Source organism: Gavialis gangeticus, unplaced genomic scaffold (genome assembly GCF_001723915.1).
Source record: "Gavialis gangeticus isolate Ggan-Ray unplaced genomic scaffold, GavGan_comp1, whole genome shotgun sequence".
In the NCBI taxonomy this organism is placed as follows: Eukaryota; Metazoa; Chordata; order Crocodylia; family Gavialidae; genus Gavialis; species Gavialis gangeticus.
Window position 1 is genome coordinate 86560263 of NW_017729031.1, and position 26336 is coordinate 86586598.

General features: G+C 43.0%; 3 protein-coding genes across 11 annotated transcripts in view; 1 reads left to right on the forward strand and 2 right to left on the reverse strand.

The window, feature by feature from the left end:
- PRLH (prolactin releasing hormone) overlaps positions 1-5775 on the reverse strand; it is a 9944-nt gene extending 4169 nt beyond the window's left edge. The window contains exon 1 of one of the 2 annotated variants that reach the window (XM_019523342.1): positions 5602-5775. The gene's annotated coding sequence lies outside the window, so the exon portion shown is untranslated. The other variant, XM_019523343.1, reaches the window with a different exon arrangement.
- The window catches only part of RAB17 (RAB17, member RAS oncogene family), a 64011-nt gene that overhangs the window by 30180 nt on the left and 7495 nt on the right, over positions 1-26336 (forward strand). The window lies entirely within an intron of this gene.
- MLPH (melanophilin) overlaps positions 10166-26336 on the reverse strand; it is a 107551-nt gene continuing 91380 nt past the window's right edge. For all 8 annotated transcript variants that reach the window (XM_019523339.1, XM_019523341.1, XM_019523338.1 and 5 more), the window contains 6 exons: positions 22616-22771; positions 22246-22338; positions 20760-20849; positions 19163-19220; positions 15153-15247; positions 10166-14047 (listed from right to left, as the gene is read on the reverse strand). In XM_019523339.1, coding sequence (XP_019378884.1) covers positions 14021-14047; positions 15153-15247; positions 19163-19220; positions 20760-20849; positions 22246-22338; positions 22616-22771 — 519 coding nt within the window. In that variant the 3' untranslated portion in view covers positions 10166-14020. The remainder of the gene's footprint in view (positions 14048-15152; positions 15248-19162; positions 19221-20759; positions 20850-22245; positions 22339-22615; positions 22772-26336) is intronic.

Here is a 26336-nt window from a genome sequence, read left to right on the forward strand (position 1 = left end):
GTGAGGTGGTGCAGGCTCCCACCCTGGGGGTTTTTAAGAGGAGGTTGGATGACCACCTTACTGGGGTCATTTGACCCCAGTGCTCTTCCTGCCATGGCAGGGGGTCGGACTAGATGATCTGCTCAGGTCCCTTCCGACCCTAGAAACTATGAAACTATCTTCAAGGTCCCTTCTGACCCTACTTCTATGATTCTATGAATGACAGTTTTTACCTGACCACCGCTGCTGCTCAGCACAAGCAAGTCCAGAGCAGGCGCAGGCAGGCTGGGTTGGGGTTACGCACTGCGGGGCTGGGGCCAGTAGTGGCGGCAGCCAGAAGGAGCCAGCACTGCCTGGGCTGCCTAGAAAGGCAGTCCAGCTGTGGAGCTGCACCCACCTTGCTGTGTGGCAAGATGCTCCACGACCGAATGGTGCCTGGGAGAGGCAGGATTGCGGGACCTGCTGTGGGCTGGATGAAGGCTGGTTTATTTGGGCACATTAACTGCACGTGTAGATGCGCCCTCAGAGTAACTTACACTAACTTAGCCCACTGGGGATCCATATAGCTAGGGACCTTGGGCAATGGTCTTTGCTGTAATCTGCCTTCATAGCATTTTGTGTGCAACAATCCCCTGTACAGGGAAATTCCTTCTCCAGGTGGTCCTCAACTTGCAGTTACCTGCCACTTTCAGTTGCCTCCTCTAGGCTTGTTTATATGCAGTGACATTTTTCAGGAAATGGCCACTGCTAATGGCTTGGTAATGGACAGTGACCATCACTTACAGCATTTTGGTCATTTGTTTGTCTTACAATGTATTTAGAAAAGTAAGAAGATTCAATACCCTCTACCTTGTCTGTTGTCTTGCCTCCATAGACCCTTATTTTGCTTACCATGTTGACTCAGTTGCTTACTGCATCCTGTCAGTATTTTGTGGCATACATTAGGCTCCTATTCTGCAAGCTTTTGGGTGCCAGCAAAGCCACAGACTTTGTATAGCGCCACAGACCTCCTCATGGGCAGGGGCTATACATTTTGCTATGTGTTTGTCCAGAACCTAACACAAAGGAGCCCTATTCTGACTGGATGCAACTGGAAGAGGAACAGAATTGGCCTAAAGAACCCAAAATTCACTCACTAGATACAACCAGAAGCATCTCAAGACTCTTTGCTTTTGGGCTCAGTGCAACCCTCCACAACAGTGGAAATGGAGAAACATCCTGTGGGACATTCATGCCAGTCTGGTCAGAGTGATTGCACCAGATAGGCACAGGGTAGAACTGTGCAAAATTGCACCACTGGTGAAACTGGCACCAAGTTATTGTTTGGCAGATTAAAAAACAACACAAAATGCCTTTTCTTTTTGTTTCATTTCATTTTGTGTAGTTTCCTTTCTTCTCATGAGTACTTCTCCAGTTATTTTCTCAGTGAAAAAAGTCATCATTTGTCATATTGAAATGAGACAAACGTTGGAAGCTTCCAACTGCTTCATTTTCAAGATAAAAACTCACCCTCCTTTTTTGTGCATATCCTACTGCACTGTGACTTAGTAGGGTGAGATCTGGAGCAAACAAAGCAGTTGCATGGTGGTCACACTTCTCTATCTTGGCATGGGTATTTGCTTATTTCATATGCTTTATATGGGGAGTAGTGAGGAAGGTCCTGAGTTGTCTAACAGAATTGACAGGCTGGTAAGTGTGATCTCTGTGGAGCACCCATATTTGGCACAATTCTGAGGGGTTTTTATTCAAATTAAATATTTGTATCCATAAAGCCCAATGCCTACTCTGAATAAGTATTAATGACTAGGACAGTTTATTTAACAGGATATATGTTTCCTGGTGGTGCTGGGCTCAGGGCATGTGGCCCATTCCCAACATGCAATTAATATAATTTATTTGTGAGGCACCAATAAGGTACTTTGCCAGTAAAGAATGTTTCAGCTGATATAAAAATAGAATGTAATGAACTTTGTGATGATTTCCCAGTAGCATTAATTCTTTTCCTTTGGTGTTTCACATGCTAGTCATAAAAATTAATAACTATTAATAAAATACTCCTGTCATCATTTTCCCCACAGCTTATTTTTTTAACTTGCCTTGCTTTGTTTGGAGTTGTGGGTGAATTCCCAGCTTTTTTGTCATCTTTAGTGAAAGACGTAAGAAAATAATTGCTTTGAAAACTTCCCTGATTTATTTTATCATTTCATTGTTGTTTTCCAATTAAGTTACCGGTCCCCTTGAGCACTAAATGTTTCAGAAATAGATGCGTGTCTTCATCACAGAAAATAAATGCCCAAGAAATCCTGCTATGTGAGGAGTCAATATAAGTTTAAGTGTTCATTGTAAGCTATGATTGCAGTGGAAAGCCTTAATGTTTTGTTAATTCTTTCCCTATTACACTAGAGATAGCATTTTAGAAACACTTTCACTTTAACATTAATAAAAAGGAGGTTAAGGCCTCAGGCAAAACAGTTATAGGCAGAGACAGTACTTTCTTCTGATAAATCAGCAACTGTTAAAGGGGCAGAAAGACTCCCATTGCCTGCAGAAGACGACTTGATCGTTCCTTTGGTGCAAAAGAATCCTTCTATGGAGCATTATGGTTGAGCAGTCCACATCCTGCTCACATACCAGGCGGCCCTGCTAAGTCATAAATGTTTGGGTGGTAATATGGTAATATAGATCAGCAGAAGAATGGGCATTGTTGACCTGCCCAATTCTATCCTGTAGCTCACCAGTGGTGCTCAAAGGCCATTTATTTGACCTCTCATTAACACAGATACTCCATCTGTGTCTGTTTAATGTTAAAGCAACATGCTTTCCATCTTAATAGGACTGTGAGAAAAGGACATTTCTTCTGCCTCTTTGGATACCCTAATCAAATTTGCTCAGTTAATAAGTCAACAGGTGCTTCCTATAAAGCAAACTGTGGGCTCATCTAAATGCGCTATCAATGCACCTGAATAAACTCCTCCCATAGCTAGATAATGCACAGTTTTTCTCTGAAGGTTATTGCTCCCAGGTGCAATGTTTACATGTGCGTGCGGGACCATGCCATGTTGAACCAGGGTGGAGCAGCCCCAGCTGGCAGGGGGCATGGGGGGTCAGCCTACCAGCCCAGAGCTGTTCCACCATGGCCTAATGTGCTGCAGAAGGGCTGACTGGGGCATGAGGGGGCTCCAGTGCAGGACTAGCTAGCTAGCAGGCAGCCCCACACTGGAGCACCTTTATATCCCAGCTGGCCCCAGTCACCAAGCAAGCAAAACGCTGGCTTGCATCCATAGATGCTTCTCAAGCAAATCCTAAGACATCATTCTCCTGTTGTACTCGGCCTTGGTGAGGCCACAGCTGGAGTATTGTGTCCAGTTTTGGGTCCCACAATTCAAAAAGGATGTGGAGAAGCTTGAGAGAGTCCAGAGAAGAGCCACGCGCATGATCAGAGGTCAGGAAAACAGACCTTACGATGACAGGCTGAGAGCCATGGGGCTCTTTAGCTTGGAAAAGTGCAGGCTCAGGGGTGATCTGATGGCCACCTATAAGTTTATCGGGGTGACCACCAGTATCTGGGGGAACATTTGTTCACCAGAGTGCCCCAAGGGATGACGAGGTTGAATGGTCATAAACTACTACAAGACCGTTTCAGGCTGGACATAAGGAAGAATTTCTTCACTGTCCGAACCCCCAAGGTCTGGAATAACCTGACACTGGAGGAGGTTCATGCACCTACATTGAATGCCTTCAAGAGAAATTTGGATGCTTATCTTGCTGGGATCCTATGACCCCAGCTGACTTCTTGCCCCTTGGGCAGGGGGCTGGACTCGATGATCTTCCAAGGTCCCTTCCAGCCCTAATGTCTATGAAGTCTATGAAAACCATCTACATGTGTGCTGCGGCACATTAAATAACTCTGCTGTAGGTTAGTACCTGCCCCAGACAGTACTGTATTACAGCAGAGTTAATTAATTTACTGCGGTCTAATAGTGCCACATGTGTAGATGGCGACATTTTACTGTGGGGCTAATGAGTCAACTCTGCCATAAAGCACACATGTGGATGCACCCTGCTAGAAGTGAAAAATCAAGCTCTGAAATAAAGGTGCTCTTACCTACCTTTCCCATCATCGCCAGCAATAAAGATTGTGCCCTTACGAATCACTGTTTGTCAGATCTGCAAGGGACAGATTCTAGCCTCCTTTTCCAGAGCTGACAGGGAAGCAAGTATGACCACCCCACTGAGCCACAAATTTAACTGAGCATATACATTTGCAAGTGAAGAACTTTATTTACAATCATCACACTCACAAGTAAATATGCACTTGTATATTATTATTATTATTATTATTAATACTTTTACTATAGCACCCAGAAGCCCCAATCAAGATCATGGCCTCTATTGTGCTGGGAAAATTATTCATGTAAAATCCATGCGCTTGGGAGGTTACAACTTAAACTATTTTCCCAGATGAATCATGTATAGTAACTAAGGAAGCACTTTCCATATGATATTCAAACGTTACTTTACACTGGATGGAGTGTTATGCACTCTTGCTTCTTGGGCTTAAAATCTCCCTGATTTGTAATAGGAAGAATATGTCTCAGGTTAGGAGAAATGCGTAAAGTTCCAATTTATTCCCTTGTAGATTAACAGAATGGCATTTTTTGATACTGACATCAACAGAAGCAAGAGAGTGCTCTAAGACATAAAGGTGAGATGCTGACCTGAACCAAACCACTACCCTCCTGGGTCAAATAGACCCTCCACTGGGAGAAGTTTGACTTTGGGTCCAAAATTTGTGATTAAGGCCCTAAGTCTATATGAACTGAATTGTGCATATCATCATTTCACTCTTATCCAGCTTTCCCCTTAATTTTAACTGGATGCAACCACAAGCTTCATGCATCTTAAACAACGAGGTTAATGTCTGAATGTGAACCCACAGGCTAGAAATTTAATAGGTATAATTAGCTTTTACTTCTTTTACTACCAGGTGTTAACTGAGAATATAAAACCTATAAGAGATGAGAGAGATTGTTTAATATGTACATAGCACATGTTATAGACTCAAAGTCACAATTTTACTTCCTAGGACTTCTGAAAACTGGACACTTTATATTGAATCAAGCATAAATACCTCTTTTGCCATGGAAAGCAACTTGGTTGTAGCAGCTACATCTCAGTAATGGGGAAAAAGCAATTTAAAATCATTTAGAAATAAGACCCGAGGGTAGGCTTTCATGTATAGACACCTGCTTTTTATTGCCCATTTTATGGAAAGTGTTGTTTGCTTAAAATTTAAACAGTGCTCACAATGATGTATAGAACACAAATATGCACATGCAGAAACAGTGACAAACACAAAGAAACCTTCAGATAGGCACATCTCCACAGCATGCAAGAGTCACTACGTGAAAGGACAGAGCAACTTCCCCAAGATAAAACATCACACAAAAAAACTTAACAATGGATGGAAAAACAATCCCAACAAATGCATTAAGCTTGCAGTTAAAACTCTTTCCAGTTTACCTCTGGGCTATTTCTCTCTTTCCCCACTTTTCTTCAGCAGGATGCCTTTTTCTCAGAGGTGTGCGTGTGTATGACACACAGACCTGCTGAACTACTTACTGTGTGTCAAGCAGGAGGTCTGGAGTGCACTGCTGCTTTCCTTCTCCAGTCACTGGACTCCACACGAGCTGGAGATCTCCTGTTTGCCTTTTTTATGCCTTGCCTTAGTGCTGATGTCACAGACACACGCAGCCCGGGACAAAGCCAGGGCATTTTAATGTCACCTCCCCTCCCCAAGACCCATTATATTCATATTTTTTATCAAATCAAGAAAGGGATTTTCATGACTCATGATGGCAATTATTTTCCTTTAGAATTATATATTTTTTTCATTTACACAAATCAGATAATTTAGGAATATGCTAATCTACCTTTTTTAGTAACATTAGTTCATGCTAAAATGTACTCATCTGTAAATCATCAATGGACACACACACACACACACACACACACACACACACACACACACACACACACACACACACACACACACACACACACACACACATATATTATGCACACATTTCCAAAGAATCCCACTGATAAGTTTCTGCATATATGCTATAGAATTAAATTACACAGGTGTAAGTCTTGGTTCTGGTGGGTGCATCTACACATGCACATTTACTGAGCAGTAATCGAAATTACTGCGCAGTAACCAAAAATTGCTGCATAGTACGGGCAGTGCCTACACATGCACACTTGTACTGTGCAGTAAATATGGCAACTTATGCTGACTTGGGTGTAAATTTGATACCTACATCAGGCAGAATCAGATACACACCTGATTAATTACTGTGTGTGTAGACTCCGCAGTAACACTGTGTGTGTGGACTGACTTAGGACTAACTTTAGTTGCAAGTCAGTCCACATGCAGTGTTACTGCACTTTAGTGGCTGCAGATGTAGAGACACAGTAAACCCGCTTACTGTGCAGCAAGTTTAATGCAACATAAATGCATGTGTAGATGTGCCCAGTTTGTTCTTTTTTATGAGGAGGTTGTGTCAGAATAACTATATCAGTATAGTTACAGTTGAATAAATTGCCTTGATACAAACCAGCTCCTCTAGTATATGCAACCCAAACTTGGGCCTCAGTCCTGTGATTTGCAATGCTCTGGCAGACTGCAACACCTGCACAAATATTCTTTTATTTCAACAGCACCTTGACTGAGACCATCTGTGCATTACCATGTTACAAGTGGTAAGACTGGGGCCTAAACATAAAGTAGATAAACAAAATTACCCCTCCTCAATAGTTAGAAGAGCAACTCCCTAAATTCACCTGACTTCTTAGAAGCATAAATATTGTAGACACAACAGAATAAGCATGTGACAAAGATAATAAGCCAAATCTTTGGGGCCAATAATTGGTTATAAATGTTAAAACTATACAATTCCATTTTCTGCCCTTATATGTCCTTGTAGCACAATGTTCCCAATACAATAAGGCTGTTTTAGGACCTTCAATGGTCCCTATCCTACCAATTTAAATAAAATACCTCTTTTAAAACTCTAGAGGAAGATTTATGATGTTGAGGATTCAAGTTCTCAGCACATCAGGGAGGTTTTGCAATATGATTAGACAAATATAACAAACTCCAGACCCCTATATTTCAGGGTATTGTAACACTGGAGAGTCATTTTATAAGAACCTCCACCCCTTTCCTTTAAAGTATTATTTCTAATGCATTTGGGTTGAAATAAATCTGAGCTTTTTCATTTACAAAAACATAGAAATTGTTTAGAATCTGGTTTGGAGAGTAAATCACCACCCAGAATTGGGCTCTTCCAATTTAAAGCCTTTTCAGAAGTTGACAGGTGGGTGAAAAAAATCTCTTAAAAAAACTACACGTCAGTGCATTGTGAGTGTTTTCATGAGGAAAACGTTCTGCTGCATTGAAGATGCTGGTAGAGACCAGCTGAACTGGGATATTCAGTTTTTCGTTAGGATTGTACTGACTTGCCATTTACATCACAACTTCATCATAATAAACTCACAAGGGACCGAAAGAAAAGTTCATTAAGAGTTCATGTTTGCTATAATAGGGTTAGTCAATGTACTGCATCATATTAGTGAAAAATTGGATCCTGCTGTTGGGATCATTAGATGTAGAGATTTGTTATAGGCTGGGCTTGTTAAAATTAGGTGGCACGGTATATCTTTGTTTCAGCCTTTAGTTTTACTACTTGTGAGCTCACCTAAGGTCCCATAAATGGACAAAGGGCCAGGTTATAATCTCAGCTTTATGTTAGCAGATTGCTATGCCAAAATGAACTGTCCCAGGGAAATAGAAAAATGCAATCGATTTTCCCTCTCTGTTTGGACTGGAGTCCAAAGCCTTGGAAAAAAAGGTGTCAATGCTCTCCTGTGTCCCCAGGGCTTACCAAGCTGAGGTGGTCTTCTTTCAAGAGAAAAGTAGTCCTGGAGAATCTGTCCTTACCTCATGGACAGATGTGGTGCACTCCTACAGAGCATCTGGCTTCTTTGAAACAGCGGTGAAAAAGAGGCTTGCCTGGGAATTTCCAGTAACAGAGCATGGTGGGAAGCAGAGGACTCTCAGACTCTATAGAAAACACGTGCTTATACACAGGTAGTCTTGATTCCAGCTGCACTAGAGGACGTGCTTGAAAAGTGTAATCTGTGGGTGTGTCTACATGTGCATTAGATCTGGAAGCAGTTTACTTGCAAGTAAACCACTCATGAGCAAATGCTCCTGAGCAGGCATCTGCACATGTAGGAAGCATACTAATGGCAGCAAACTTCTCCTGCTTCCTGGGGCCCTGCAATGGGTCTCTGCCACCAGCGCGGGGAGCTCTAGGCTCTCGCTGGGGCTGATAGGGAACACCAGGCTAGGAGACAGCTGTCTCCTGGCCCAGGCTGGGACACTGCACCCTGCCCTGGGGGGCTGTCTGCTGCTGGGGTGGGGACAGTATCCCCTTGCTCTGGCAGCAGGGAGCTCAGGGGGCAGGGGACTTGGAAAGAGCTGCAGTGGAGGGGCTGGTCCCAGCCCCCTTCCCTGACCCACCGGTGGGGCATCTAGAAGCTAGCTCACTGCTACCTGCTCCACTGGTGGATTGGGGCAGGGGAAAGTGACCTACCCCACCCTTGCAGCTCTTTCCAAGCCCCATGCTTTGATCATCTAGATCAGTGGTCTCCAAACTTTTTTGATTGTGCACCCCTATCTATATAAATAGAAGTTCTAATATTTTCTTCCCGCACCCCAATGGATAGTCTTGCGCACCCCACTTTGGAGACCACTAACCTAGATCACTTCCTGACCAGGATAGTTCCCAGCCCCTGCTCCATGATCCTGGGGCAGAGACTGGGAAGTTTGTTCTCCGCTCAGCTCCGTGAACATGGAGCTGGGTGGGGAACAGGCTGGGGAGCTTGTTCCCCTCTCAGCTCCATGAGTGTGGAGCTGGGTGGGGAACAGACTCCCCAGCCCCCTGTCAGCAGGGAGCTCCCAGCACCAGCTCCGCAGAGCTTGGGTTGGGAGATAAGATCTCCTAGTGCCAGCCCCATGACTGCAATCTCAGCGTGGGGGGCTTGGAGCTCCCTGCTGTTGGGGAAGGGAGACATAGTCCCTGTCTGGGTTGTGATTGTGCAGCCCACCGCAGCAGCAGGGAGCAATCTCCTGCCCCTGGTGGCTGGCTGACTGGAAGCCGATTGGCTCCTGGTCAGCCATCTACATGAGCATTACTGCACCATTAGTAATTGAAAGTAAATTTGCTACTTGCATTTGTGGGTACCAAATTTACTCGTGATTAGCGAGGTTTACTGCAAACTAAGCATGTGCACATATAGACATGCATGCTTACTGCACAGTAAACTATGCTACTATGCAGTAAAGTGTCTCATGTAGATGCACCCTATGTACAGCAGAAATTTGGGGGCAGTATCATCAATAGATAACACCCACAAAAATCATTGCCTCTCAAATAATTCCAGGGCCATCACAGCTACAACATCCCTCCAACACTACTAAAATACATTACTTCATTTAAAAACTGTTCAATTGAGTCATTTTGACTTCTTAAATCTTTTCCTCCCATGGGTCTTTCCAAACGGCCATTTTTGGCAAATTTACTACTTGTCAAAAAATAAAACAATTCCAAGGGACTGACAGCATGCTTAATCTGGTCATATTCCTGGTGTTTTCTTACCTGTTTGCAGCTAACATGGCTCAGCTTTGCACTGAACAGTGGTCAGGCTCTTGAAAACACAGCCAGTAGGTATGGAAGAGAGTTTGCATTGGTTGTTTAAAAGGAAGAACAATGATCAACAATCACCAGTTAGTCCATCTGTCAGCTACCTTTGATATAATTGGCATGCATACAGCCCCTGGCACAGAGCTGCTCAGTTAGCTCTTTTGCATTCTCTGTTAAGATTGTCTCAGAAGAGGGCAGTGTTGGCTAATTACTCCTGTAAGGTTAGGCATGTAAGACTTAAGCACTTGAATATGATGTTCAATGGTACTGAGCTCCCACTGGCTTTGTTGGGAGATGAATCATGCTTTGGGGGAAGATTTTTCAAAGGACAAATGAGACTTGTGTTCTGAAGAAGATAATTCAGATTGCAAAGCAGAACAGAAAATTAACAAACAAGCCACAGTCCCTCTTGGTTTCTGTATGAAGAAATCCTTTAATATATTTCTGTATTGACTTAACAACTTGCCATTTTGAACAGATAATCAATTTAGACAACAGAATTTATGACTAAACCTGCCTGTTCTGCTAATCCCTAACTAGATCACGGCATCCAAATGAGATTACTTGGGTCCTTGGAGAGGTGTGGTCATTAAAATAAAAACATTTGTCCCTGTTACATTTTTTTGTATTTTAGAAACTATTTTCTTCATTCTATTTAGTTTTATCAAGTGATCACAAGTGCTAATGCTCTCATGTTACAGTAAGTGCCTGGGGTCTGAGATGCATTGGTATAATATGCAAGAACATAGGTAACATGATACATCCTAAATGGGACTGTACAGCATTGTGTATAATTGAACACATTTATTGTACTTCTCCTGGAAAAGCTTATGATCAATGCAAGGGGAACAAACTTATTCCTTTCTTTCCCTGCTCTCCTGCTCCGAAATACATTTGTGATCACTGTGAGGGGAACAAACTTACTGTTTTATTTCCCTATCCTACCACATCTCCCAAACTTCAGACACAGCTTCATTTCCTGTACTTTTCAGTTTTTTCATTGGATGCATTTGCATTGCCTGGTTAAAGCGAGGAAAGTGAACTGAGAGGAAGAAAATCAGATGCTGTGCAAAATGGATGTTTGAATCTCAACACAAAATCAGTTTTATTGAATGATTTAGGCCATATATTTATATAGAAACAGAAGAGGATGAAAGTTAAAATGCTTGGGTAACTACAGTTTAAGCAATGCCTTATTTTACATTTTTGAGGTCTGTCATGAGGACTTCTCCATGGGGTTAGGATTCTGATTGACTAGTACTGGACTAAGGGTGAAAACAGGTATTGCAAAGGGTACATTTGTACTACAGTGTGGCTAGATCCTCACTTGGTATAAATCTACATCACTCTATGACTTCAGTGGAGCTATCTTATACCACATGAGGTTCTGGACCACTATGTTAATGCCTAAAGGCAGCTCACTTGTGAAATATATGCAACAGGCAATTTAATTTTATTGCAGGAAGTTGCAACGGTCCAGCTGACTGAAAGTTAGTTTCTATGCATCTAGGTGTAATAATTTTAAGTGGCCTATACTGATTAAATGGAACAATAGCTTAGTCAGAGACCATCTTTTTGAGAAATCATATCTCAGCTTAAGTTGTATTAGTAAGAATGGAATTGGCTACTATGGACTTTAAATGGGAACTTGAGATCAGACATGTCTTCTATGTGAATTGTATTACAATGATGCAGGAGGTACAAAGTCATCTGAAGTCATTTCAGCTACCACACCCAGGAAAATAAATATGCTGGACCAAAACAAGTGGCCACAACTGTTCTTTATTATGCTGTGCCTGGCCTTTTCTGGTCAGACCTGAAGAAGATTGCGTGGCATTCAAAAGCTTGTCTAACTCCATCCTAACTACACAGTTGATCCAATAAAAGATATCTTCCTAAGAGATCCTTGCCACTTACTGAAAAGTGCCATTTTTGGTGAAATTAAAATGCATTAGAAAATATGCCCATTTTGACAGAGTTTTGTTTTCTCTCTTCTCCACTCCCCCCAATGAAGTGTTCTGATAATATCAAAGTTTCTTATTTTTTACACTTTTAGAGTGGAACATTTAGATGTTTTCTTTCAAATAGACATTTTGAAATAAAAACCATCTGTTTACTTTAAAGAAAGACATTTTTAAACAAGTTTTAAAGGGCAAAATCAAAACAAAAGTATTTATTTTTAATGAAATAATTGACTGGAAATAAGTATTTTTCAGAATTTCAATTTACAGAAATTTAATTTTTAATTGGTTACATTTTGGACCAAAATATTTTAAAATTGCAGAATTTCTTACAAAAAGAACACTTCCTACTGTTTTCTGCTCTTTACATGACCACCTTCCGAGGTGACCATGGAACATTTATATATGTTTAGGGACTCCCAAATCACAACCAAACTCTCATACAGTAATGTGTGACTAATCTGAGGATTCACATGCTTTTTCTTTAATTATTTTATTTTAAAATACTGGGATGGCCTCAAGCCCTCCTGTTTGAGCTGCTGTGGGAGAATTCTTTTCTTACATCAGTTGGTTTGGCCTCTACTGCTTTTGCTTCAGCTTCAGGTGACACTATCTAGATTTTATGTTGTGGAGGGAAAGACTAGTTCATCCAACCAGAACTTCCCCTTCACAAGGGTAAGACTGTGCACCAAAAGATCAGGTTAGAAAATGTAGAGAGAAGTCTTTTGACAAATCTCTCTTGGAAGTAACAAGATAGCAAGAGCAAATTGCACCTATAAGTTAGGGGAAGGGTGCTGTACAAACACTTGAGACCAATGGCGTTATTGGATGAAGGCAAATTAAACTCAAAGACAGGAATGAATTTCATGTTCCAGATGGAGGGGTAAGGAGGCTAAGGCACTGCCTGCCATTTTGCCTGGCTTTTGTCTAGGCTAAACTGTTTTGTGACAGTTACTTTTCCCAAAAGATGTCAGATCCAACACAGACTACCTAAGGGCCTGTACTTGCCTGGCAACTTGGACCCTAATTTTGAGAAGTCTCCTTAAGCAAAGTGCTTCAATACTATGGATTTTAATGGGACTTGAGTGAAATGGGAGCTTGAGTGGTCACTTCTTTAAGCAAAAATATTGAAGCCCAGTTACCCTTCTTGTCTCTGCTTTCCTAGTGAGGAAAAAAAGCTGCATAATCCCTCTATGGGGCCTTTTTATTTAGTGTTGATAATAATGCTTTATATTTACATACTGAAGCACTTTACCGGGTTAAGTCAGCATGATAAATCACCTATTTTACTAGTGGGGGAAAAATCAAGCACAGAGAAGATGACTCGTCCAAAGTGACTCAGCACCAAATCTAGGTCTAGGACCTACTGCTAACCCTTTTATTTCATGGTGCATCATAGTTGAGCAGGTAACTCACGTACCTGGCTAACAGAATTAATAGTCACTGAATATATTCTTTACCTCAACATCACCCCTTTTCCCATCCTGCTGGTTTGCAAGTTGCCAGAAGTCATAAACTTTTCTGCAGTCTGTATTTTATAGGTGGGCCTCAAGTAGTTATATTCAGCAAAGGATTGCACTGGTAAGTCAAGACACACTTCATACACAATCAACTCCTGTCTCTGTCACTGCACAGTACATACCCACAGGGAAAAGATGGATAGAACATGGATTGCGTGACTTTTGCAAATATGCTGGACATTTGCAAATCAACTTTTTAGCCATGTGATTCCCATTGAAGACAATGGGAACTATGCAGCTTAAATTCACTGCAAAACACTTTAATGCATATGGTTCCATTCACTGAACCATCTCAATAGAAAAGCAATATTAGAGTGAAAACTCACTGACAAATTCTTTCCTTCTGTGAAGCCATCAGGCATGGATCAGGCACATACTTGGCCCACATTTACCAACCTTGACAATGTTTCTTCAAGCCAAACGTTCAAACAAATGTCTGTGGGTCACAGCTATCAAAACTTCTTAAAGGAGATAGTGGGGCACATGGTGCACTTCTTGGGCCTGCTTTGCCAGCTTCTGTAGCCCAGAAGACTTGCCAGTTAATAATCAGTTGGTGTCTTACTCAGAATTGGACCCACATTCTCTTGCAGTGAGGCTGAAACTCTGAGCTCTGTAAACACAACTGAACAGGATTCCCCACTGTGCAGGAGTGCTTCTTCCCTTCATCTGGCATTTCAGGTAAGGGAGCAGTAGAAGGAAAAGCAAGCATTAAGGAAATAAAGGTGAAGCTTTGAGCTGAGGTCTTGCAGCATTAGTAAAACATCAGGGTAGGGAGCATCTGCCTTTCTCAGGGTCGATGGGTCATCACTGGCTTCTGTCAAACACCAAAACAGGGAAATGAAAATGTTAGAGATCCATGATGTAACATGCAAGGCTGCCTGAGCATATGGATTTACTTCCTGTTTACAAGATGCATTTGACTTTTCCCCTCATCATACAATCTCAACTCATGAGTGAGTTGCCCTGATTACAGCTTTCACCAGGATGGCAGATGAAGTTGCCAGCACCACTTTAGTAGAGCATGTACCCACTGTAGATCAACTCATGTGCTCCCACAATGCCTCTGGAACAGTCTGCTTACTTGGCTATCTATCACAGGGTTAGCTCTAAGCTTGGCATGCCCATGTTACGTGTGCCATGCTGAGGGTGGGCAGAATGAATCTGAGAAGCACGGGTGGTATTCTCTGGGCTCTATTGACCTCTCACAGATTTCAGTATTGTAGAGACCTATTCCCATCTGTGTATTCATTGACTTGACTGACTCACAGGCACCATGCCAATATTTAGAGGGATAAAATAATTGGTAGAGTTTCCCATTTTGGGCACCATATTGTAAGAGGACTTAGCTATACTTGAAAGTTAATTTCAATTAAGGTATGGTATGAATTTAAAAGTAACATAGGTATTCCTTAGCAAGTCCATTTGTCAACAACCCTTGTGAAGAAACATTGTTTACTCAAAGTGAATTCAGCAAGCTGAGTATTTAACAGCTGGGCTGTTGAAAGGCACTTCTCAGATTCTTCCTACTCCCAGTTTTCTGATCAGAGGGCATAATTCAATTAACACAACTCATCTTTTGCTGCTATGTCTAATTTAACAATCAATGTTGCAGCTTTCTTCCTAATGAGTTTATTTGATTAAATGTACAAACCCTTTAGAGCCTAATACCACCTTTAAGCCCCCAGGATAGGTAGAATCTTAGGCAAAAAGGAGAAAAACAGGGTGCTTCAGTGGGACCCATTCATCTCCCACTGTGGAGCAGACCTGTTGGCACTTTTTTACCATGCCCCCTCAAATCCCAGACTGAATGCAGGCCAGAAAGAACAGAAAATCAGAGCCCTACTCTGATTCATTATTTTGCGGACTGATCCCCTCTAAATAGTTTTATCCAGGTAATAAGGTAGCTTCTGGAAATTTACCGCAAAGATGCGTTCTGCTCTCCTGCTCCTCGCATTGGGGTTTCTTTGTGTCAAAGAGCCCCGGTAAAAGGACTGTCTATCAAAAGATTCATCACCTTCAAAAAAACCAAAAACACAAGATAAAATGACTTAGACTGGCAATATAGCCCTATTTCATAATTAGATGACTGGACAAATACACAGATTTTTAGAAATAGCTTTGTTAGACTACTTCTTACTTACAGCAGTTTTCCACTAGTATAATTCCAATGGCTTCCAATTTACAATGGGATAAAATCAAAGAATTAGACCCTTTGTATTAAAGACAAACATTAGCATGCAAACCAGTTATTATTCTGTACCTGTCAGAGGCTTCAAATACTAAGCTACCCATTCTTCTAGTACCCTCATTCACAATTCATTCTGTACATTTCATGAATGGGCTAACAATTCAAACAAATAGACTGCCAGTTCATTAGGCTGCAAAGAACCAGCACCTAAATACTCATTATTCTAGTAGTGATTCCTGTATTATACTTCTATACTTCCCTACTTTGCTATTTAGAAACACAGCATGAGCCTTCCTTAAAAATGATGAGAGAAGAATGTAAGCAGTAGCTTCACAGATGCTATAGCAAGTCAGGAGGATGTCTCCATATCTTGAGACTGGCTTAATACTTTAATCAAAACAGATTCCTGAAATGGCAACACTGCACACGTGACGTGCCCCACTGGTGGGCTTTACAGAAGGATTATCCTGGATGCATAGGCCCTCTTTTACCTGGCTGCTCATACAGCCATTTGCAGCCAAGGCAAAGTTTCATAAAATGCTTATATTGTGATCTAGTAATCATTTCAATCCAATTTACTCAGGTGTCAATGCAGTGTACGGGCCCATAAAACTCAAACTTTGTCACTTTCAGACTTCTGTTCAAAAATTTTATAAATGGAGATTTTTCTCCCCTTTGCATTTGTCCACAACTTTCTTCTGTTTGTGATCCTGTCATGTGGCAAGGTTGTGGTTATCACTGAAGTCAACAAAAGCACTATTTCAGTCCAGAACCACTTAAAATGTCTGGTATAAAGGAAAAACTAAGGCCACTGCAACTGTGACTGCAAGCTCAACGTGCTGACTAAAAGGCGAGCTGGGGTCTGCCTCATCATTAAATACTCTGGGGCCACTGTGCAATGGGTAATACTGTTAATGCTGGCAGTGGAATCGAATGCAGCCTGTTCTTTTGCAGCTGGACTAGTTCACAAGTGAGGCTACTTGTATGAACCGTCCAGCGACACCCATACTGTAGCAAGGAGGTTTGGCGCCTGGGGCAAGCCTGCAGTGGCAGCCTGCCCTCACTCTGCATACAGACCTGGGGGGCACACACCCGCCATGCTTGCCCAGGAGTGCACACAGCAGCTGGAGCCACCTCCCCCCGCCCCCCACGTCCCATGTCCCCCTGGAGGGGCTGCTCACAGCTATGTCCCATTCCCTGTCCCGGCTGGACAGTGCCTGTTGGCACCCCTTCGCTTCAGCACCCAGGGCGGTCGTCCCCTTTCCCCACCCTCCCCTTGCTATGGTACTGAGCTAAGCAGACAGGACACAAAAAAGTAATGCATATAGGCCTGGCCAGCTATCTCTACAAAACCCTTTTCCTGCCCTTAATCTCATAATACATTCAAGTAATCAAGGGTTTTTCTTTTAAGATCTATGAGGAAAAAATGTGAAACAACATTCTGCGCAAAAAATTTAACAGTATGAAAATAGGGGCTTGCTTCATATACTTGAAGCACTGGACAACATGCTGCATTTGTGATTCCTCCTCCCTGAATCAAAGCATGCATGGCATTGAGTCTTAATGGCCTTACATGTGTCTGATGCCAGCTGAATTTGCAAATATCTCTGGGAAAGGGGAAAGGAGCTGTGCTCAGTGCATTGGAGGAGTGAAGGGGCCATGGGAGCAGTGTGCTCCAGGCATGTCACCCACGCAGATCTGTTCTGGTCCCTGCACTGAAGGGCTGTGGAGGAATCCAAGTAATAGAAAATCTTCTGCTACAGTTAGGGCATCTTAAGAGTCTGTGGACCCATCAGAGCTTCGACATGGTCCAGGGGTGTAGCCCCTAGTCTGGAGGCAGGGGGGATAATTGACAGCACGCATGGATTAATTATTCCAGTTCGTTGTTAAAGGGACAAAAAGGGCCAAAGTGAGCCCTGATGGAAGCAGGTCCCATTGCACTGACTTCTAAAGAGACTGAGCTGCTTAAAACCAAGGCTGTGTTTGTCCCATTCTAATGGTGTAACACACATTGTGTCTGGAAGGTGGATTGTCCCAGCCCAGGGGCCTCTATCCACAAAAAGGCACATTAATTATTATTATTAATTTTCAAAGCAGCTTAGAGGAGCCACATGAAACAGCCCTGTTTAACTCCACTTATTGAACTCTCTGCACTGAATGGTATGGCATGTTCTGGAAACTTCCTTGGTATACCCTTGGTATACCCAACTCCTGCTGTGTGATCCTGACATCACTATCAAGCCTGACGTGTCAGGGTTACAGGGGCAACCTTCTCAACCACTAAATAATCTTCCATTCTCTTCGGCCTATTTCCAATTTTCCTAATCTCCACTTCCCCCCTGAGCGAGCTTGCATGTCATTGCCCTGTGGGAAGAATGGCAAGGAGATATGGCGAGATACAGAGTGGATGGAGGGATTAGACACACACCCTGACGTCCTTTTGACTTCACCATCACTTTATCTGCAAGCTCGGGGTGAAGAGCCCTGCTTATCTTGCTGCCTTTAAGGGGAAGAGCAGATGACTCTTCCTCAGAAACAAAGACAAGGGACCTCACTGTCAGCAGAACTCAGGAAACAGGCCTTGCCATTCGTTTTTAATTGGAGGAAGGCAACTGTAATTCATTTTCTGCATTAAATGATTACTTCTCTCTTTCCTATTCATTATTATCTCCAAGGAAAGCAGTTTTTTCTTCAGTTCCTCCTGTGGGCTTACAAATCAAGATAAGAAAGAAATAGAAAAGTAATTTCCTAATGGTTTTAGCCAAAGGCTGTTGGATGTAACACTGTCCAGGACTTCATCATTGTATGGCCACTGCTGTTAACTTCCAGGTTTTCATTCTCTTCGAAATTCTTTTAGCTGCAGTAACGTAGTGTAGGCTGCACAGGGCTAGGTGATGGCTCCTAGACAGATCAGAATTATAATGGGCCAGAAGTGGCAAGGTAACAACTGAAAAGTGGACTTGTATCAAGAATATGAGATGAGTGGCAAATACTGAGGATGAAAAGAGGTGGGAGCATTTCAGCAATGTGCATTTCATTAGGGCTATGAGGGAAATTAGGACCCTGCTCAGACAGGCCTGGCCTTAGACTGGTGAGACAGCAGGGTGACCATATGTCCCAGTTTAATTGGGACAGTCCCAGATTTCAGAGGTCGGTCCTAGCCAGCTGTTGAGAATTATAATGAGGGTCCCATAAATGCAGGGGAGAAGGGCACAGTCTGGCTAGGACTTGGAGTGGTGTGGAGCACCTCGTAGGTGGGTGGGCAGGCACTGCCACCTTCCCGCCACACTGCCCCGCTCCTGCTGCCTTGTAAGAGCATAGGGTGAGGGGTGGGGAGGGAGGCAGTGTCCTGGATTTCCTTATGATCAGTCTATGAGATAGGGACCTTTCATCACAATGACATGTATGCTGGTATATGAGAGAATTAAAATCTGGTCTCAGACTCAGCTTGGCTGCTGATGGAGACTTTGTTCCCTGGCTCCCTGGCCTGGAGGCAGCACCTTTCGTTTTTGTACACAGAATCTATTAGTGACGTGAATGAAACCTCTGTCTCTCAGATGCTACAGAACCCTTGCCTAAAACCCTGCCACTGCCCTCGCTGTATGAGATCCCTTCTTGAACTTAATAGATGAGGGCAGGAGAGAGGTGATCTATGACTACAAGTATGGGACATTATCTTCTGCAAGCTATGATACTGCCTTGACCACTTCCCTGGGCACAGATAGAGCACACAAGTCTTACCTGCAGTTTCAAAAGAGCTGTTAAATTTCTTCTGTAATACCTGTGGCATGGACATTACCTATAACAGAAAAAGAAGGACTTGTTGCCAGTTGGTGTGGCCAAACCCTTTATGCTATATAATGAGGGTGGTAGATAGACTTAAAGTTAACCTTTTTCACTGTGTTTAAGAAAAATACTAATGTCAAACCCTTCACAATACATCCACTCAGGATGAAAGAGGCCGGCTGAGCATGCACTGGCAGGAAGTCCACTTTCATTAGCTTCCTGCTCCCACAATTCTAATATTATAAAAAACGAAGTCTGTCTGTAGTGCTTTATTTGCACTCTGATTGGCTGACGGAAACAGCCAATTAGAGCGCTCCAAGCGTGAGCCATGATTCCGAAGCCGTGCCAAGGACAGGACCAAAGGACTGGCGCTGCTGACCTTGGCTCCCCCACCCCGCTCCCTGCAAGAGGCAGAACAGCAGTAGCATGGGGCATTAGGTGGTGGCACTCCATCCCAGTCCCCTGCCCCTCTCCTCCCCCTGTCATTCTTGATGGGCAATTGGCTAGTTCATGATAAAAACAGAAGATGAAAAGAAAAAAAATGTTTAATCCTTTTAAATAGCAAAATCCCATTTGAAAGACAGCTCTCTCATCCTTCTTTGGACTAACTGTAAGGCTGTAGCGTTGTATCCCGGTTGGTACTGTCTGCTGGTATTGTCTTCACTTGTGGTAGATGGTGTTTTTGACAGCCAGATGGATAATTAGAAAGGTGGGAACCATACAGAAGCCTGCATTGTCCAAAGGGCAGCATGCATTAGAGCAAATTCATAATGAAAATAACTTAGCACTCATATAAGTTACCAAACTCACGGCTCTAGGCAATCTGATGGCACATCCACATTTAAGGGGTACATCAGAAGATGCAACTTCAGCACATGAAGACATACTTGTGTTAGCTTTGATTTAGCTAGCTCTGGTACTGATAGTTGTGCAGCCACCATATCAAAAATATCGAGGCAAGACTATAAGTCTTGCCGGGGACCCTGGAGTTTCACACAGTAGCTGAAATCTGTGCTGCCACAGGTCTCCTGCTATTGGTACTGCAACTAGTTAGGTTAAAACTAGGTTGGGCATGTCTGCACATGCTATACACTTGCACCTCCTGACCAGAGTATGGATGTAACCTGGGATTTCCTCTATCAATGGTGTCAACTCCTTTTCACTGACATTTCTCTGGCCCAGATTGCCAGAATCAATTTTTCCCTAATTCCACAATTGCATAAATTGATCCCTGTTTAGCAGCGCACCTAGGTACACGTTTCAGTAACTGGGAATGGACTGCTAAATCAGACCTTCTCTATGCACAATGGAAGTGGCTTGCTGGTCTTTCTGCCTAGACTGCCAACAACAGTCGCCAATTATTGATGGCAATGAACATGCGATGTGGACATGTACCCACTAGGAATTGGGTCAAATTCCTATATCCATTTCACACAGGTCTCTGAAGACTCAGAGAGCAGAGGTCAGCAAAAGTTTAGATTATGTTTAAAGGGGCAACTGAGAGGATAAAGGCTTGCCATATCTTTCTAGAGCGGACTACCCAAATACTCACTTTGACATCATTTGGTGATGTTATAGATGGCGAGTTCATATTTTGACCCTCTTGACTATTTCCATGCCTGGGAGAATGAAGAGTAAACACCTAGAGACAGAAGAAATGACAAAGATTTCTATGATTTCTTCAGTGCAAAATACATAGATTCTGATGCCTGTGGGCTGACTAGAGCATCTGGGACATTTGCAGCACTGGTGCTCCATGCTGGTACAACCTCCAAGATGATTCTGAGCAAGCTGTGAGTTTATAGTGACTTAGAATCATAGGGGTGACAGGGATCTCTAGAATCATCTAATCCAAGCCTCTGCACTATTTACAGTTTCTAAACCATCCCAGACAGATGTCTCTCCAGCCTCTCCTTGCAAACTTCCAATGAAGGAAACTCCCGAGCTTCTTAAGCAGTTTGTCAAGGCTCAGAGTGGTGAGGCAGCTGATCTAGTAGATAGCACGCTGAAGGAGGACTCAGGAACCAGGGGTTGATTTCTAGTACCCAGCTGGCTGACCTTGGGCAAGTCACTACACCTCCGTCTGGCCTCCCTCCATTTGTCTTGTCTATTTAAACTACTATATGAGGTCTGTAAGGCAGAACCTATTTCTTTCTATGCATATATACAGCAACTACCGCAGGGAAGCCTTGATCTTAAGTGAGGGCTCTAGGCATTATTGTAATACAAACAACAGCAAAAACCTACAATATCTTTTAAAAATATGGATTTCTACCACCCTGCATGGACTGATTCTCAGAAGGTGGCCAAGGTATCCCAATTTAAATGGCTGGAATACTGAAATGACACATATTGTCAGATAAATATCTTCTTTATAAGATGAAGGGGGGAAATGGAAGAGGCCGGTTGGCATTTCTCCCATACAGAAGGCAAACATAGAGGAAACAGAGAGAGAACAGTATATCTATTCCTTAGAGATATGGAGAGGGTGGCATTCACAAAAAAGAGCAGGCCAGGACTCTGCAAATACCTGTGCTGCTTGTCCAATGTAACTGTTTGATCTACAGTGTATGGGGAAGTTTGTATCCTTGTTTGAAGGGGACCAAATCACTACAACTTCCTGTGCCTCAGCAGGGATAATGATACCAAATCACTTCTTTAAGATGCTTTGTAATTCAGGGAGGAAAAGCTCTTTACTGAAGTGAAAAATTCACCTGCCCCAAGCAACCAACTAGGTATTTTCATTTTGTGAAACCTGGCAATTAGATTCAAGAAAGGAGAAGCTTGAGTCTTATGGGCAAAGTGTTAGATGAGAGAAAAAGACTGTTTCAAAATGCTTTCCAGATAGCCCTTTCTGGTCCACAGTACTTGGGTTAAAGTTAGTGGGAGAGGTTTTTGGGTCTGGGTTACTTATAGGATCAGATGAGGTAATGATCATATGGGTCCTCTCTGGCTTTAACATCTCTGGAGCACAGCAGAACAAGCATAGCTGCAAGCTGGGTCCTTATACCATACATCCTCTGCAACCAGAAACTCACTGGCATACTTGACTTCTTCTTTGCTTTTTCCATTGGCTTAAGAGTCATCCCAGCGGCACTCAGTGCTGCAATCCGAGTCTCTATATCCGACACCTCAGAGAGAAAAAAAAACGTATGTAATTTCCCAAGTATACAAGCATGCACATACAGGTGAGCAGGTGGGCAGCATGACAACGTAAAGGAAACACTCTTTCAGGGTTTGTGTTTTTACTAAGGTCACTGGGAACCAGGAAATATTCAAAGGCAAGGCACTGAGTAGCTCGGCCTCAGTGGATCAGCTATTTTTCATGATCCCAACAGAATGCCATTTTAAGATTGTTTGCTATCTCTGTTGAGTCAATGAGATGTGTCTCCAGACAAGAGCTATTACCTCGCTCTCTGCATGCTGCACCTGTGCAGCTGCTGATGCCACTTTGTCCTCCAGCTCAGACAATTCAGAATCAGTGGTTCCACTGTGATGGGCACGTTCCTCTACGTCCCTCAGCATTTTCTCCAGCCCGTATGTCTTCCCAGCAGTCATGTAAACCTGAAAAAATTCACAGTGTGACTCAACCTCACAGTCAGGCATCATCTGTTACAAGGTCTACACACTCTAACCCCTGCTAGGTAGATGCAGGCTGTTCTCTTTTGCCTAGGTAGGCAGTCCTCGGGTTACCATGGTCGCAGCCACAAATGGCCTCCGCAACTACTGGGGAGATCAGTACTATCTGATTTCAAACTTCTGTGTTGCTGAACAGTCAGCGCAGGTTGATTATTGCAGGATTTTTTTTGCCTCTAAGACATTGGGCCATTTCCTCAGCTTGCCTACTTTTGAGAGCAAGCATTAAGTGGGAAAAGTGGCAAAAGCTCTTTGCTCTGATCTAGTGATGTCAATGCCTGAACAAGGACTTTCATATTACACATCAAGACTAAGAGGCTGGTACTCTGAGGAACAAGTGAAGCTGCCACAGCCTGCTGTAGCACGCCTGGAATGAGATGGGAAGACCAAATTATGCAATCCTCCTGCTTCCTGATGCGTGTGACTACGTGAGTGACGAGCAGTGTTAGACTGAAGGCACTTCAGCTGGGGAGGCGAAGTGTCATTAATCCATGAGTCCCCTTCCATAGCACTCCTATGTCCTGCTAATACATTTTGGAGTACAATTTTATAGCAAGGGGGCTTTATAGACCAGCCAAGGAAGAAGGAAAGTGACTTCACAGGGAGCGATGCCAGAATTTGGAGAGAAACCATGTGCAGAAAAACCCTGAACTCCCTCGAGGAGCACAATGTAGGCCCAAAGAATATATAAGGAAATTGAGGCAGGAAAATGCAAAAAGCTGGTTATTGTTTTGTCAGCATCTATGTATGTTGTAGAATAGAGTAAAAACCAACTTCTGGAATCCTTCCTCTGTTTTGGTGTCTGTTTGTTTCAGCTTTCATGCATTTCCAAAGAGCTGCATCATAAACCTGGAGTGTCCACAAGTTTGCAGTGCTGGGAAAAGGTATGCTTAAACTACACAGGAGTTTGGTCTGGGGTTAACACTATTTCTGAGGTCCTAGAACAGTTGTGCTCCAAGATCCCACATCTTGGACTGAGCATCTGAGTCTTGGGAGCATGCCTGAGAGAACATAAGAACTGCCATTTATAGGGCCAGAGCATGGGTCCATCTTGCCCAGTATCCTGTGTCACATAGGTCTCCTCCTCACTGCACTTCTCCCCACACCTTTTGTTATGTATCCCCTATCTGTGGCCCCACCAAGCCCTGGAACTCCCTGTCAACCTCCTTCTGGCTCTGGCCAACCTGGCCATCTACAAGACCAGGAAGGAGGCTGCAACTAGAGGGAACCCAGGAGAGTGTCACTCCTCCACTCACATCTCCCAGCAGTTTCATTGGTCAGCATCCACAGGCTCCCTCGATTTATTCAGGGGGCAGTGGGTGCTGGCTGGTGTGCTCGGCTCAGTGTCCCCCTCTGGATCCCTTGTTTTGAGCCTGTAACCCTTGCTCCTGTTCCTGTTTTCTTTATTTGTCCCAAGCAATCAGTTTCTGCATTCTCAGCAACCTCCCTTTTTAAGGGGGGTTTATAGATGTTTGTGGTGGGCCTAGACCCACATTAACCAAATGCAACAAATAGGCCTGTGGCACACAGAGAGAAAAGAATGACAGGGCTGCAAACTACTTACACCAGGGGAAGTAAAGAGCAGACGGGTGCAGTGTGGTGGGACCAAAACTTAATACCTCGGGGGGCTGGTGAATGTCTGTACTAGGGCTATGTGACAAGTTTAATTGAAGATACCTGGAAATGCCCCTTTCTAGATAAAAAGCGTTAAAAAAATATCACTACCCATTTTAACCAACAGTTACTTTGAACCTAGAACCAGGGGCATTGTTAGTTCAACCCTATCCCACAGTTTCACCTGGCCTGAACTTTATGTAAAACCTTGCTTCTTCTGCACTGCATTTGAACCCCATATTCGCACACTCCATTTCTTCTGTACTTCTACAAGATTTGAACAGACAGGCCATCCACAATTCTTCTCCCATGCTTCTGGTTGGCTAGAAGCTGACAAAATTTTGAGTGGGAGGAAGTAAAACACATCCTCTAGGTAAATGGATCTCAAATGCAATTTTTATGTTCAGTGGACAGGAAAGAAACAGAGAGGCAGAGAAGTCATTTGGGTATGAATCACTTTGTCATTTGTGAACTGAATTCCTTAATGACTTTCACATTTAGAGTTCTTGCTGCCAAATGCTGTTTGCTTTTGCCTTCAGAACTCAGTGCATTAGTAAGGAGCAATTCCACTTGGAAATTATTTACACAAAGTATTATGCTCTCTTGTCTGCAGTAGAGCTGCAACAACAGCAGCAGTAGCATAGGCGAGAGAGAGAGAGAGAGAAAGAAAAAGAAAGCGCACCTATAAATGAAGTCAGGGTGTGATGCATGGATTTGTTAGTACAGGATCACTTGAGATGCAGTTACATGAGCCTGGTGCCAGAAGAGTTTTGTAGTGGGGCAACTTTCCCCTTGCTGGATGGGGCCATGTCTGCAGTGAAGACATAACCAACATGATTGCACAAAACATGTTACTCAACCTCACGCTTCAACTGAGACTTTGGCAGCAGTTGCCTAAACTCCTGCTGGGAAAGAACAGGACACCGGCTGCATCCCTTTTAATTGAATATGCTATTAAATGAGCATTTTGTCAAGAACGATAAAGCAGGGCTTGAGTCAAGTTGATTGGAGTTAATAGGACCATTTCTGGTGATTTCATCTGGTTTTCCATCAGGTTTCCAAAGAGCACACTTCAAGTGAATACTGAATTCTGAATTCATATTCATAAACCCTCCCATCCTGCATCTGACTTCTAAGGGTTGTTTCTACTTTGGTACTCACAAAATGTGAATCAACCACGATGTTTTATGGTATAAGATGTTACATGAATTTGTATTCAGAAAAAAAAAAGGAAGAGCTCCAAGGCTGAAGTTCCTGTATCTGCACTAAATATTCACATGATCTTGGCACCATGAACAGTTTTTTGTTCCAACCAAACCTCACTGGTTTGTGTTCCTACTTTGACTAATGATTCACTGAGAACCCTGCTACATGTAACATATATTATACAATTTACTGGTTAATTGAACAATAAATTTAGATTAGTCATATGTGTAAACTAATTATCATACGATAAAAAATGATTATTCAACTATAAAAAGAGGCAACCAGCTATAAAGTTAGTACTTGAAAAGGTGCAACAACTCTATAGCTCATTTCTATCTAGTTTTAATTTGAACATGTAGCAGGGCCCTGAGAATCACAAATTGCTGATGAACACCTGAAAAATCCCAGCCCAAACACTTTACAAGCACCAACTCATTCTCGTGACATTCCAGTGATACAGGCACAAGAGAAGAGTCTTAGCCAAAGCCAGAGAGCTACCAGGATAGGACCTCAAGAGTGCTTCCCAGTACTATCTTCTAGCCACCACTTTACTCCTATTGCTCCTTGACAGTCTTACTGAGCCATGCTCTGCATGGTTTTACAAAGCAAAACCAGTATTTAAAATTCACTTCTCCATCACCTGGATCCCCTGTCCTCAGGGAGGGAGGGCTAA